This window comes from Gorilla gorilla, chromosome 10, assembly GCF_029281585.2.
Source record: "Gorilla gorilla gorilla isolate KB3781 chromosome 10, NHGRI_mGorGor1-v2.1_pri, whole genome shotgun sequence".
NCBI lineage: Eukaryota > Metazoa > Chordata > Mammalia > Primates > Hominidae > Gorilla > Gorilla gorilla.
Window position 1 is genome coordinate 45,273,340 of NC_073234.2, and position 14,434 is coordinate 45,287,773.

Below are 14,434 nucleotides of genomic sequence, written 5' to 3' on the forward strand. Positions count from 1 at the left end.
CCCCTGTAACTTGGGACGTGATTTTCTCAAGTAGTTATACCGCAATTTATGCCAGTGGTTCACCTATTCTTCTAGAAAGGGCAAACTCTCTGCCACTCACCTGTGATCTCCCGTACTGTCCGGAAGACATTGAGCTTCTCTGGGTCCAGGGCAGGGATCTTGTGCCAGGGGTCTCTGAGTAGAACAGTAGAAACCAGTCAATAAGGTAAAGGTATAACTCAATGGCAATGAGCACACCCAGCCTCAGCATTTGGTTTCTAAATATCATTCTCCACTAAAAGGAAATATTCCTTGGAGAAATGGCTGGGATGGGGGAAATATAATATAAGCCCAGAGCATCTTGTGCAAACAAGACAAGACTCAAAGAATTAAGGGTACAGCCCAAAGAACACAGGAGCCAACTTGGAGGGGCTGGCTAAAATAAATAATGATTGTAAAGGATTATAACCATTGACTAGAATAAAATAAGTATCCATAAGAGTAAATAGGAAAGGAAGACTTTTTTTTTTTTTTTGAGACAGAGTCTTGCTCTATCGCCCAGGCTGGAGTACAGTGGCAGCAATCTCAGCTCACTGCAACCTCCACCTCCTGGGTTCAAGTGATTCTCCTGCCTCAGCTTCTTAAGTAGCTGGGAATACAGGAGCACACCACCATGCCTGGCTAATTTTTTGTATTTTTAGTAGCGACAGGATTTCACCATGTTGGCCAGGCTGGTCTCGAACTCCTGACCTCGTGATCCGCCCGCCTCGGCCTCCCAAAGTGCTGGAATTACAGGCGTGAGCCACTGCACCTGGCCTTTTTTTTTTTTTTTTTTTTTTAAAGAGACAGGGTCTCACTCTGTTGTGCAGAGTGAGTGCACTGGCTGGAGAGCAGTAGTGCCATCATAGCTCACTGTAACCTTGAACTCCTGGGCCCAAGCAATTTTCCCACTGGCTCCCAAAGGGCTGAGATTACAGGCATAAGCCACTGTGCTCAGCTGGAAAGACTCTTCCTAACAGTAGAATGCCAACAAACAAATGCAGAAGGAATAATGGAATTAGAAAATTATCATTTGGCAACTATCATAACAATAATTGATTCAGGCAATTATCCCAAGACATTCATTAATTGTGAATGGAAAAACAGTAACTTTACAGTGGAAAAACAGTAACTTTACAGTAGAAAAACCTGACAGATATCACCTTAACTAAGTGACCAGAGACATCATTGTGAGTGCTGGGACAAATCAACATCACGTACATCCTCAATAGGATGCCCTGAGCTCACAGCCTCTGTGGTGTTCTTATCAAACTCCAGCCTGGCAGCGGCGCATGCCTATAATCCCAGCACTTTGGGAGGCTGAGACAGGAGGATCACTTGAGCTCATGAGTTCGAGACCATCCTGGACAACATGGTGCAATCCTGTCTCTATAGAGAATGGCTTGAACCTGAGAGGTGGAGGTTGCGGTGAGCTGAGATCACGCCACTGCACTCTAGCCTGGGCAACAAGAGCGAGACTCCGTCTCAAAAAAAAAAAAAAAAATATATATATATATATATATATATACACACACACATATATAAATATATATTAATAGTATATAATATATAATATTTATATATATATTTATATATAAATATAGGTATATTTATATATAAATATAGATAAATTTATATATAATATTTATATATTATATATATTTATAATATATGTTTATATTTATATACAATATTTATATATTATATATATTTATAATATATGTTTATATTTATATATAATATATATTTGTAATATACATTTATATTTATATATATTATTTATATATATATATAAAATTAGCCAAGCATGGTGGCATGCACCTGTAATCCCAGCTACTCAGGGGGCTGAGGTGCTCGCTTGAGCATGGCAGGCAGAGGTTGCAGTGAGCTGAGATCATGCCACTGCATTCCAGCCTGGGCAATAGAGCCAGACCTTGTCTCAAAAAAAACCTACAAAAACTTGAATCTAATCATGAGGACACATCAAACTAATCCAAACTGAAGAACATGCTGCCCATTACCTAATCTATACTCATCAAGAATATCATGGAAGATAAACAAAACCTGAGGAGCTGTTATAAAGGAGATTAAAGAGCCACGATAACTGAATGTAATGTATGATCCCAAACCTTAGGAGGACAATTAGTGAAATCTGAATAAGGTCTGTAGCTTAGATAATATTTTGTGTTAATGTTAATTTTCCGATTCAAACAACTATGCTGTGGTTATGTAAGAAAATATTATTTTTAAGGAATATACGCTGAAATATAACAGGGGTAAGAAAGAACCATGTGTGAAAATTTACCCTCACGTGGTCCAGAAAAACAATAGCATGTGTTTTGTGTGTGTGTGTGTGTGTGTGTGTGTGTGTGTGTAGAGAGAGAGAGAGAGAAGTGATAAAGCGTATGTGGTATTTTTTTTGGCGGGGGACAGAGTCTTGCTCTTTCACCAGGCTGGAGTGCAGTGCCGCGATCTCGGCTCACTGCAACCTCCGCCTCCCAGGTTCAAGCGATTCTCCTGCCTCAGCCTCCTGAGTAACTGGGACTACAGGCGCACACCACCACGCCCAGCTAATTTTTGTATTTTTAGTAGAGATGAGATTTCACCATGTTGGCCAGGATGGTCTCAATCTCTTGACCTCGTGATCCACACCTAGTGATCCACCTGCCTCGGCCTCCCAAAGTGCTGGGATTACAGGCATGAGCCACTGTGCCCGGCCATATGTGGTATGTTAACATTTGGAGGATCTGGGTAAAAGAGTATATGGGGGGCCAGACGCGGTGGCTCACACTTGTAATCCCAACACTTTGGGAAGCTGGGGTGGGTGGATCACTTGAGGTCAGGAGTTCGAGACCAGCCTGGCCTACATGGTGAAACCCTGTCTCTACTAAAAATACAAAAATTAGCCGGGCATGATGGCACACACCTATAATTCCAGCTACTCAGGAGACTGAGGCAAGAGAATTGCTTGAACCCGGGAGGCAGAGGAGGCGGAGGTTGCAGTGAGCCAAGATTGCACCACTGCACTCTAGCCTGGGGAACAGAGTGAGACTTTGTCTTAAAAAAAAAAATATATATATGGGGAATTTTATACCATTCTTGCAACTTCAGTGTAGATCTAAAATTATGTCAAAATAAAAAATTAAAGGAAGAAAAAACAGGTGGTCGTAGTGGTTTTTTTTTTACACACACACACACATTTTAAATGCTGTCCTATAGACTAGAAAGTCCCTTTGTTCTTTTTGCTCCAAGGAGCAGAATGAGTGAAAACAGCTAAAAGTCCTGGGGAGACAGAATTTTCTTTTCTTTTTTTTTTTTTTTTTTTTGAGACAGAGTCTCGCTCTGTCGCCAGGCTGGAGTGCGGTGGTGTAATCTCGGTTCACTGCAATTTCCGCCTCCTGGGTTCAAGTGATTCTCGTGCCTCAGCCTCCTGAGTAGCTGGGATTACAGGCATGTGCACCACCACACCCAGCTAATTTTTGTATTTTTAGTAGAGATGGCATTTCACCATGTTAGCCAGGATGGTCTCGATCTGACCTTGTAATCCGCCCACCTCGGCCTCCCAAAGTGCTGGGATTATAGGCATGAGCCACCGGGCCCAGCCTGGAGACAGATTTTTATCCAAATCTAAGGAAGAACTTTTACAAAACTTTAAGAAGGAGGTTGGGTGCTGTGATCCCCAGCACTTTGGGAGGCCAAGATGGGAGGATTGCTTGAGCCCAGGAGTTCGAGATCAGCCTGGGCAACATAGCAAGACCCTGTCTCTACAAAAAAATACAAAAAAATTAGTCAAGTATGATGGTGTGTGCCTATAGTCCCAGCTACTTGGGATCACTTGAGCCCAGGAGGTCGAGGCTACAGTGAGTCGAGATCACGCCACTGCACTCCAGCCTAGGTGACAGAGCAAGACCCTATCTCAAAAAAGAAAAAAGAATAAAAAAGAAAACTTTAAGAAGGAGGATATGTTGTTCCTGTCCCTTGTTCCTTGGCAGGGCGATATTGAATTGCTCAAAGATGTTCCTGAGGGGACCGAAGGCCTGGATGGAGGATGTGTTAAGCATTCTTTCAGGTCCTTTGTAACAGGCTAGAATTTTATGACTTTGATTCCTAGTCAGCTCCACATAGGAAAGTTTTGGCCAATGAAATGAACTGTGAGGGGTGCGTGGGCTGGGGTCTAAGGAGGGAAGGCAGGATCTCTAACCCATTGAGGCCGGTGATCAGAAAGTCCAAGTTGCCCAGGATCTTGGTGCAGTTCACAAATCCATCAATGTTGCTCGAGTCCACAGTCTGGAAGCGGCTCCCAGAGCCTGTCCCCTCACAGGCTGCAAATGTAAGAGAGGTTCAGTGGGGGTGGTCTGCGCAGGCTCAGAGGAAAGGCTGTCTCTTTACAACTTCTTACCATCTCCTACCCACCTTTGGGACATAGTCCCCCACAAGGCTCACACATCTTGAGCCCATTTTTATCTACTTCCATCTTGTCAGGAGGACAGGCCCTGACACAGGATGTTTGATCCACCACAAAGTTATCTAGGGAAGAGGAGGAGGACACCATTAGAGATGAGGGAGGAACACCACCAGCTACCAATGGAACCCTTGCTCTGGGCCTGGGCTCCCTCCAGCTCTGCACTGGATTTGTCCCCATCTGCCACCCTAGATCCCTTAAGTGCTGCCCTATAGATTTGAAAGTCTCTTCACTATTTGTTGCTACAAGGAGCAGAAGTAAGGGTGATAGCTGGTCATGGGAGGACTGGACGTAAGGGTCACTCACTGGAGTGGTTAGATGATCATAACCATTCACCAATCTCCCTATTTATCACCAACTGGATTCTTTTTCCCTTCCACAATTTTGTCTAAAATCTTGGATCTACTATTGTTGATCATTGTTCCTTCCCCTCAGACACTTACGGGGACAGCTGGCTACACAAACTCCTCCATACTGATACTTAGTGTGGGGATTGGGTTCCAGCTGGAAAGTTAGCTTGTTGTAGACAAGAGGCTGTGGACAGCGAGGTACACAGGCTCCACTGTCATTGAAGTGCCGGCAGGCCTGGGAAAAAAGGAGGCTCATCAGATTTATGTTACGTGTGTACCCCTACCTCCTCCTCAAAGGCCACATCCCAATTTCAGAACCCAGGCAATGGAAAGGGTACATACAAAGCAGTCTGTGTCCTGAGGGCCTGAGCAGCCCCCGGCACACTCATCATGGCAGCACTGGTTGGGGTTGGGCCCAAAGCAGTGACCATTACACTGAGGAGCACAGATGGTCTTGGTCACTATGGAAGGAGAGAAAGCATGGCTGTTAGGGCTCCTAGGACTGAATTCTGAGGCCACTGCTCATGCCTCCCCCACAGTGTTGACCCAGGCTTGGGGAGGAAGGGATATGAAAGCGTATGAGTGAAGTTTTTGGAGGGAATTTCAAACCCACATGTCTGGCAGTCTTCTGATCCAGGACCCCAGCATCGCCCCTTGCAAACCTCATGACAGGGGGGACCTGGTTGGGAAGGAAGGCAACACAAGGGGCCATCAGGGCTAAGAGGCTTGTTTTAATCAACAGGGTATGATGTCAGCACACAGGCACCTCAATCCCGGGAAGCAAAAAGCCAGGTCTGTGTCCCTCCCTGCCCTTGGAGAGCAGGGCTGGGCTCAAGTGAACCTGTCAACAAGGGGTGGGACCACGCCTCCACACCACCCACGGGGCAGCTGAAGGGGAGGGACTGGGGCAAATGCCAACCTTAGTTCCAGTCCCAACCCAGGAACTTAGTTCCTCCTGGGCAAACTGAATATATGCAGGAATATATGCATGTGAATGGTCAGGGGAAGGTGGCCTCCAGGGAAATGGGAGTATATTCTAGTGGAACGAGTAACAGATGTGGAGTCTAAAGATCTGGCTTCCCTGCTTAGTACTCAGGGATTTTTTTTTTTTTTTTTTTTTTTGAGACAGGGTCTCACTCTGTTGCCCAGGCTAGAGTACAATGGCACAATCACAGCTCACTGCAGCTGCAGCCTCCTGGGCTCAAGCAATCCTCTGCCTCAGCCTCCTGAGTAGCCGGGATTACAGGTGCGAGCCACTACGCCTGTCTGATTTTTTTAATTTTTTGTAGATTTTTTGCTATGTTACTCAGGCTGGTCTTGGACTCCTGGGCTCAAGCGATCCTCCCACCTTGGCTTCCCAAAGTGCCAGGATTATAGGCATGAGCCACCATGCTCGGCCTGCTCCTTTTCTTGAAACACCTCCTCTGTGGTTTAGATTCCAGGAAACTGGAATGGTCTCTCCTGGTGGGCTGCTGAGTCAGGGACCTGAGGTGTTTGTTCAGTGGGGAGGCGGGTTCAGATCAGGAATGTAAGGATGATGGAAAGAAGGGAGTCACTGTGGTTTGGTGGGACTGGGGAGCAATCTTGATCACGGCCACTTACAGCTTCTGCCATTGTCCTTCACCACTATCTCAGCATCTCGGTCCCTCACGATGTCCCTCCAGTCAATTGTGTCCATGTGACAAAGCTTATCGTTCTTCTCAATATAAACACCCCCTGACAGAATCTCTGAGGTAGGGAAAGAAGTGACAGGGTTAAGGGCCGCAGCAGAACGCCTCTTCCTTACCTCTCCACCCATCCAAAAGGACACCTGAGACTCAGGAGTGGGAGAATGAGGCAGACAGATAGGTCCAATTAAATCTAAGCTGCAGAGAAGACTCCGTTTATAAGATGAGGAGTCAGGCCAAAAGAAACTCCTGCCTCCTCAGTCACCTGTCCAGATCCGGTTTAGCTAGTGGGGGAGGGGAAGGGAGAGAGGGAGAGATTTCTGACTCAACATCCCCTCCCCCAAACCCTGCCCATATGTTTTCCAACTGACTGGGACACGGAGAAGCAGAAGATGGACAGGTAGTTGTTAACCCCTATATTCCTCCAGCTCATAGGGGCTTGGTTTAGGAGAGTAAAGGTAGAATTCCTAGGGAAGGAGGGACATCCAGGTATACTGTACTTTGGTTTTTTTTTTTTTTTTTTTTTTGGAGTCTCGCTCTGTCGCCCAGGCTGGAGTGCAGTGGTGCAATCTTGGCTCACTGCAAGCTCCGCCTCCCGGGTTCACGCCATTCTCCTGCCTCAGCCTCCTGAGTAGCTCGGACTACAGGCGCCCGCCACCACACCTGGCTAATTTTTTGTATTTTTAGTAGAGACGGGGTTTCACCGTGTTAGCCAGGATGGTCTCGATCTCCTGACCTTGTGATCCACCCGCCTCGGTCTCCCAAAGTGCTGGGATTACAGGCGTGAGCCACCCCGCCCAGCCTTTTTTTTTTTTTTTTTGAGATGGAGTCTCACTGTCACTTATGCTAGAGTGCAGTGGTGCAATCTCAGCTCACTGCAACCTCCACCTCCCAGGTTCAAGCGAGTCTCCTGCCTCAGCCTCATGAACAGCTGGGATTACAGGTGCGCACCACTATAGCCAGCTAATTTTTTATTTTATTTTATTTTTTGTATTTTTAGTAGAGACAGGGTTTCGCCATGTTGGCCAGGCTGGTCTCAAACTCCTGATCTCAAGTGATCTGCCCTCCTTGGCCTCCCAAAATGCTGGGATTACAGGTGTAAGCCATCACGCCTGGCCTCCGGTACACTGTACTTTGAACTTAGAAAAATGGTTAACAGATCCAGCTCTGACTCCAGCCCCACAAGGACACAGGGTTCCTTTCCCTGGAGCAGATGCCCCTAGCTCCCCCTACTGGGGGCCCTCTATTGCTTAGGGAGCAATGGACCTTCAGACAGCGGCCAAGGTGACAGGCACCTTGGAAGAGGCACTTAGAGTGAGCAGTCTTGGGTCATCATCAAGGAGGTACCAGTCTTGGGCTGGCTGAGGGGTGAGGCCAGAAGGAACCATCGGGAACTGACCGGTGAGCTGAGTCAAGCGGAGCTGGCGCAGAGCGTGGCTGGAGTTGGTGTTGTAGTTCAACATGACGAAGATGGCAAACTTCCCATCGTAGACCTGGGTCCCTCGCACCACGCGGAGGTTGGGCAATGGTAGAGTAGAGAATTCATTCATGGCCACGAGGACATAGCCTGTCACTTCTCGAATCCACTGTGACAGAGCAGATTATGTAAATGAGAGAGACAACAGGGCAAAATAATCTCAATCCCCTCTCCTCCTTCAGGCATTAAAGACTCTTTAACTGTTTTAATTCTTCCTTCTTTCTTTCCTTTCTTTTTTTCTTTTTTTTTAAATTTGAGACGGAGTTTCGCTCTTATTGCCCAGGCTGGAGTACAATAGTGCGATCTTGGCTCACCACAACCTCCACCTCCCGGGTTCAAGCAATTCTCCTGCCGCAGCCTCCCAAGTAGCTGGGATTACAGGCATGTGCCACTACACCTGGCTAATTTTGTATTTTTAGTAGAGATGTGGTTTTTCCATGTTGGTCAGGCTGGTCTCGAACTCCTGACCTCAGGTGATCCGAGCTTGGCCTTTTTTTTTTTTTTGTGGTGAGACAGGGTCTCGCTCTGTTACGAGTGGCACAATCTTGCTCACTGCAGCATCAAACTCCTGGGCTCAAGCAATCCTCCCACCTCAGCCCTCCAAGTAGCTGGGACTACAGGTGCATGCCACCATACCCAGCTAATTTTTGTATTTTTGTAGAGACAGAGTTTCACCACGTTGCCCAGGCTGGTCTTGAACTCCTGACCTCAAGTGATCTGCCTTCCTTGGCCTCCCAAAGTGCTGGGATTACAGGCATGAGCCACTGCACCTGGCCTTAACTCTTGCTAATTCCTATTTGGGAGTAGGGAGTAGACTGTGTCACACTACTGTGTCACTTCTGGGAGTGAAGACAGGCAGCTTTCTCCTCAAAGTGCCTCGTACCAGGAGGGCCCCTTCCTCATCTCCCCAGGTAACCTCTCGGTCCTCAGGTGTCTCTCTGCACTAGTCCCTGCTGACCTTGCACTATCCACAGAACACCACCTGCCCCTGCCCCTGCCCCCTATATATCCCTGGCTACAACAGTGAGACCATAGGTCCCAGATGATAGCCACTGTCCCCATAAATACACGGTTTTGAACCTTAGGAACTCCTGAGTCTTAGGAAGGGTGAACTCCAGCAGAAGGTAGCCCTGAAGAAGGAAGGAGGGTTCTAGGGGAGAATAAAGAGGAGCAGGTTCTGGAAGGAGACTGTATTTACCAAGTCTCCCTATCAGGAATTCACTGACCACCTCGTCAAGACCCACACCAGAGTCTCCGTGCAGCGGACTCAGGCTCCAGCTGTGGCTACAACATAGGGTTTTTATACAAGAAAAATAAAGTGAATTAAGCGTGAAAAAAAAAAAAAAAAAAAAAGAGGAGCAGGTTGAGGAAGGAGGGTGGGCACACTAACCTGCAGGAAGGAGAGGTCGGCATTGTGTCCCGTAAGCACAATCTCAAGGTTCCCCATCACCACCTCACACCTCTCGTAGAGCTTGTACAGTGTCTGGTATTGGTTCTCAGCATCACCGGTCACACTCAGGCCATTCAGAGTCCCAGGACACACTGTTCAAAGCAGAGGGAAGAGTGGCTGAGGGCTGGACACGAATTCTCAGCCCATCTGCCATCCCCCAAGATCACCCCCTTGGTTGCCCTCTTCCAGTTACATTAGACAGGATCAGATGGCATTTGCCTCCAACCCTCCCACAAGCGATAGGCAGAAGCTGTAGTGGCCTGAGAGCTTTCTCTCTTCTCAGAATCCCCTTACCATCCCATGAATGGGAAGGTGAAAAGATTTCCTTTTTCAACCTGGGACCCCTCTGTGCTTCTTTTGGGTACTAAGGGGTTAATTGAGAAGGAAGACAGGGAATTTGTTTCTCTCCCTAGAAAAGAGAAGTTAGGAAAAGGCCGCAACTTTGATTACCCTCCTCTCCCCCTCCAACTAGGGCACTCACTTCTCTACCCTCATCCTGCCTCTCTCTAGGTCCTGGAATAAATATCTCTTTGGGACTAGTACACAGCCCCTATTGTGTCTACTGAGGGTGGGATGGGGGCAGAGGGTGGGGGCAGTGCCTGGGGCCACAGTCCAGCCCACAATGAGGCGATTCTATCCAGGAGGGGGGCTGCCCCACCCTGTCCCTAGACACCCCGTCCTCAGCAGCACTCCCCTCCACCCTCAAGGCTTGGGCTCAGACAAGTGACCTCAGTAGAGGGGGGAGCTCTGGCAGTGGTGGGGCGAGGGGGGGTCAATGAGAGCTTTGTCTTTAAAGCTGGAAGATAAGGAGCTAGTTGCCTCCCCGCCTTCCTAAACTCAGGCTTTCCTTCTCACTCTCTCCCCCATCCCAACACACTCTAGCAACCTCAGCATCACTTTCCAGCCCTAGAGTATTTTTCAGCAAATACAGAGGAACCTGGAGAGAGATAGTAGCAGATGCCCCACACTGAGCCTCCACACAATTTCATTGTTAGAAGAGGTTCATGAAAAAGCCTTTCACCATGGCAGTCCTCACCCACACTAGGGGAGAGCCTAGACTAGAGGTACATGGCATGTCAGCCTTGGGAGTTCACTCTTCTTTGCAAATGTGGTGGACAACGGGCTATGGGAAGACCTGGACTCTGAAGCCCTACCCCAGTCTCTTTCCTCTGGTTCAGGGAAAGACCATGTGTGGGGTGGGGAGTAGGTGGTAGATACCACCTGTTCCAGACACCCTTCCCTGAGGCAGTGGTAGCTCAGTGGGAGGCAACAGTGGGAATGGAGGGAGGGAGACTGGTGAGGCTCCAATCCCTCCTATAACATACACCCCTAGTCTGACTTCTTGACCTTGGAGGGCTCCTTATCACTCCCCATGAAGGTTGGCTAGTCCCAGCAAAGAGAGCTAGTTCCAGAGGAGCTGGGAACTCCAGGGTCCTTGGGTTGAAATGAAAGAGACTAGGAAGGTTAGTCATTTCTGGAACAGCCCCACCCCAATCCCCTTCCTGGCAGGATACCCCCTTTCCCAAGTTATAGTGCCAACACTTCTCCCCAGATAAGGGAGGAGCCAAGCTTTCTGCACAGGGAAGTAGTAGTGTGGGCACACACATACACACACAATGTACACACGAACACGTACACATTGGTCCTGCTGGCTCAGGAATCTATAGTTGGGTTTCCTTGCAGGAAGTATTTCAGGTGGCCCCATCTATCCCACGTGCCCATAAGTGTTTGTGCAGACTTTGTGTCTGTGCTTGGAAGGCTACAGTGTTAGAGGTAGCCCAGTTCCCTGCTACCCTGAGGGTAAAGTCCGTATTACACAAACAGGGGGCAAAGGGCCTGGGCAGGAAGGGAGCACAAACAACACCTCTGGGGAGGAGCTAGGCAGCTTGGGGAGCAGGGCAGGGGAGGGGAATCATAAAAATCCCTGCTGTACCCAGGAACCAGGAGCATAGGGAGGGGCAGTGTCACAGGCCCTCCTTTGGTAGTGAGCACTAGGGGTGGGATAGAGCCAGAATCTCCAGCCCCTCCTCAACCAGAGGCCTCCCCTCCAACATCCCCCACCCCCATCACAGCCAGGACAAAGGGGCTATAGAAGGACTGAGACAGGGCCGGATGCCCAGAGGCTGCAGGACCCAGATAAAGGGTAAAGAGACCCAACCATGCCTGCCTCCTGCCTCCCCAGGGAGGGCGGCCAGAATCTGGTACTCCTGGGTTTCTGGGTGAAGATTGCAGGAGTCTGGATGGGACAGTTATACAGTCACTCCACTGCTCCCTCCCACGCCAGTCCCCAGACCACCCCCCTCCACCAGCTGGGAGTGTTCACATCTAAAAATCCCAGGATCTAAATTTAGGCCCAGCAACTGTGAGGGAAGCACAGGTGGTTTCTTCCACTCCCACACTGGGGAAGGGGCCCTGGCTGTGCCAAACCCCAAGCTGAGATCTGAGGGGAGGGGAGGAGATCCACAGAACTTCAGTCCTCAGGTGTCCATGGTCCCAGAGACACCCCAAAGGGGTGGGCTCAGATAGCATGGGAGTCGGGGGAGGACTGGAGAAGAGCAATCCGGGGCTCTGTCTAGGGTCCTAGAGACAGTGTCAGACAATAAGCAAAATGGGGGAGGGAGGCACAAGCTGAGCCCAGGAAGGACTCCCCAAGGCAGGAGGCTTAGAAAGTAGCAGAGATGCCCTCTTGATCCTCAGGTTGGGGAGAAAAAAGACCAGAGGCTGGACATCCTTGCCCCTACAGCTCCTGGCCTTGTGTATAGTAGATGCTCAATAAATATGAGTTGCGTTGACCTGGGTCTTGACAAAGGGATGTTGCTTAAGCTCTGCTATACTGAGGAAAGGGGGCGCCAGCCTCTGTTGGGCCTCCTGCCTGATGTCACCTGAACTTGGCCCTCTGGTTAATCTCAGACCTCCCCAGGGCAGGCTCACTCACGGAAGAGGAGGTGCCGCTCCTGTTTTTCCAACACCAGAGAACAACAACCCCCTCCAACCTTCTGTAGCTCCGCCCTGTCGGCAAAACAACGAAACTAGGGGTAGCTGAAATCGGCGCGGGGTAGGGGGCAGGGGGTTGGCGAGCAAACCGAGACCCTTCCGCCAAGGCCCCCATCTCCAAGCACCTCCTGTTTACAGAATGAAGCTCCCTGCTCCGCTCCGTGCTCCGCTCCCTGCAGGGCCCCTCAGAAGTGTGAACTACTGTTTCGGCCTCAGCCTCTTCTGGGGAGACCAATTAGAGGGTCGGCGACGCTCTGGGGAAGGGTGGCGTGAGGGTCCCGGAATGCCGCCCTCGGCCGGACCACGCCGATAACCCGAGCCTGACCGCCCCTCTCCCAGGTGGTCCTGGCAAACCGGGGGCAGCACCCACAACCCCGCGCCGCCTGAGACCGTGCCCATGCCCTCCGAGGCTGCGCGCACTGGGTTCCGGCTCCCAGGTGCTGAGCCCGCCGGTGCTCTCGCGCCACTTACCTGCCTGAGAGTTGCCCACCTCGGAGCCCTGGGCCAGGCTGAAAAGCAAGCCCAGCACCTGCAGAGCGTCGTTCGCCCTCATGACTCCGCAGAGGGTGAAGGGAGCCCAGCCGAGTCCGGCCCGGGGGCCCCTAGGCTAGGACATCGAGGCAAGAGCCACCTGAACCGCTGGCGAATTGGTGGCTGCTGCGGCGGCGGCAGCGGAGGTTGCAAATTGCAATCGGAGCCGGAGCCAGAGTCCGGGGAGGGATGGCAGGGGAGGGGTGTGTGTGTGTGAGAGAGAGAGAGAGAGGGAGGGAGGAACGCAGAGGGAAGGGGGTGAGTCACGGCCGCGCCCCCTCCCGCTCGAGGCTGGAGTAGGGATTGCGGAGCCTCGGACCGCCTGCCCCGAGCGTGCCACGCCCCGCGGTCCCGCAACTTGGCGGAGCAGATCGAGGATGGGGCTCACCCTAATTTTTCTGCAGGAGATAGGCCAAGGGGAGGTCGAGATTCCAAAAGCCCCCAGATCCAGGGAAGGGTAATGAATGAGGGAGTGGAAAGCTCTCCAAAGCCCTGCCCCCTGAAAGTTGGCCTCGCCCATTAACCAAATCACTCAACTCCCCTAGCCGGTTGGTTCACTTGGATTTTCTCTCAGAATGTGAATATTTCTCTCTGTGTGTTTTTGAGGGGGAGGGTGTTTTTTGCCTCACGTCCAGGCCACCTCAGTTTCTCCCAGACTCGAAACCCCATAACTCATCCACCCAGCCCAGGAACCGGAGCCACAGAGACCGCGTGAAATTGCACTGTCTCTGGCCGCTTCCTCCTCCAGACCCGGCGCCGGCCGGGCCTCTCCCGGGGATTTGGATGGGGGGCGGGGGTGGTTTCCAGCCTGGGAACAGACCCCGGAGCCCGCCTTTCCACTTCTACCCCGGGAGGGGCTCCCGCACCTGTCGCCGTCCCCTCTGCTGCCCCCCACGGCCGCCTGGGAGAACAGCTGCCTCCCCTTCCACACTGGAGTCTGGCCGCACCGTCCGGGCGGCCGCAGTTCCCGCCGCTCTTCTGGGGACCCAGATGGGCACACACCAAGGCGCTTACACCCTCCCAGGTGCCTTCCAAGTCCAGGCTCTCGCAGGAAAGGGGATGGGGCAGTGAAGTGGGACGCGGAGAGGACACTAGAGACTGCGTCCACGAATGGCGTGGACCTCTGGAACCTCCCCCACCAGCTGCCCGGACCTGGCCAGAGGCGGTCGGGCTCCCTGCGGGTTGCTGCCCAAAACCCTGCTAGTCCCGGGACGGATCCGACCGGCGCCGCCTGGTGCCCAACCGTGGCAGTGGAGTCCCAGACGGCCTTGCATTTCAAATCCCTTAAACTGGTATTCGGGATCTCGCCCGGAGAGCCTAGTCGTTTTCTTCAGAACTTCAAGCCTGAAGACTTCGAAAACAGTTGAGCCTTGATAAAGAAAAATTTCACCACTCACACCTAGCAAAGACTACCGGCTAACATTCCTTAAACATGCTCCCTATTGATATGCAACCTAGAGGGCCTGTTCTCTACTGGAGAATCTC

At 50.8% G+C, this 14,434-nt stretch overlaps 1 protein-coding gene across 4 annotated transcripts in view; it reads right to left on the reverse strand.

Annotated features, from left to right (window-relative positions):
• Window positions 1–14,146, reverse strand: part of ERBB3 (erb-b2 receptor tyrosine kinase 3) — a 24,726-nt gene extending 10,580 nt beyond the window's left edge. Inside the window, exons 1-10 of one of the 4 annotated variants that reach the window (XM_031016583.3) lie at window positions 12,890–14,146; window positions 9,365–9,516; window positions 7,897–8,083; window positions 6,433–6,558; window positions 5,444–5,509; window positions 5,173–5,291; window positions 4,924–5,065; window positions 4,432–4,545; window positions 4,220–4,340; window positions 101–174 (exon numbers count right to left, since the gene is read on the reverse strand). In XM_031016583.3, coding sequence (XP_030872443.1) covers window positions 101–174; window positions 4,220–4,340; window positions 4,432–4,545; window positions 4,924–5,065; window positions 5,173–5,291; window positions 5,444–5,509; window positions 6,433–6,558; window positions 7,897–8,083; window positions 9,365–9,516; window positions 12,890–12,971 — 1,183 coding nt within the window. In that variant the 5' untranslated portion in view covers window positions 12,972–14,146. Of the gene's footprint in view, window positions 1–100; window positions 175–4,219; window positions 4,341–4,431; window positions 4,546–4,923; window positions 5,066–5,172; window positions 5,292–5,443; window positions 5,510–6,432; window positions 6,559–7,896; window positions 8,084–9,364; window positions 9,517–9,617; window positions 9,858–9,905; window positions 9,928–12,889 lie in introns of those variants that run through there. The other 3 variants (XM_055359395.1, XM_055359396.2, XM_055359394.2) reach the window with 3 other exon arrangements.
• Window positions 14,147–14,434: the final 288 nt, after the last annotated feature.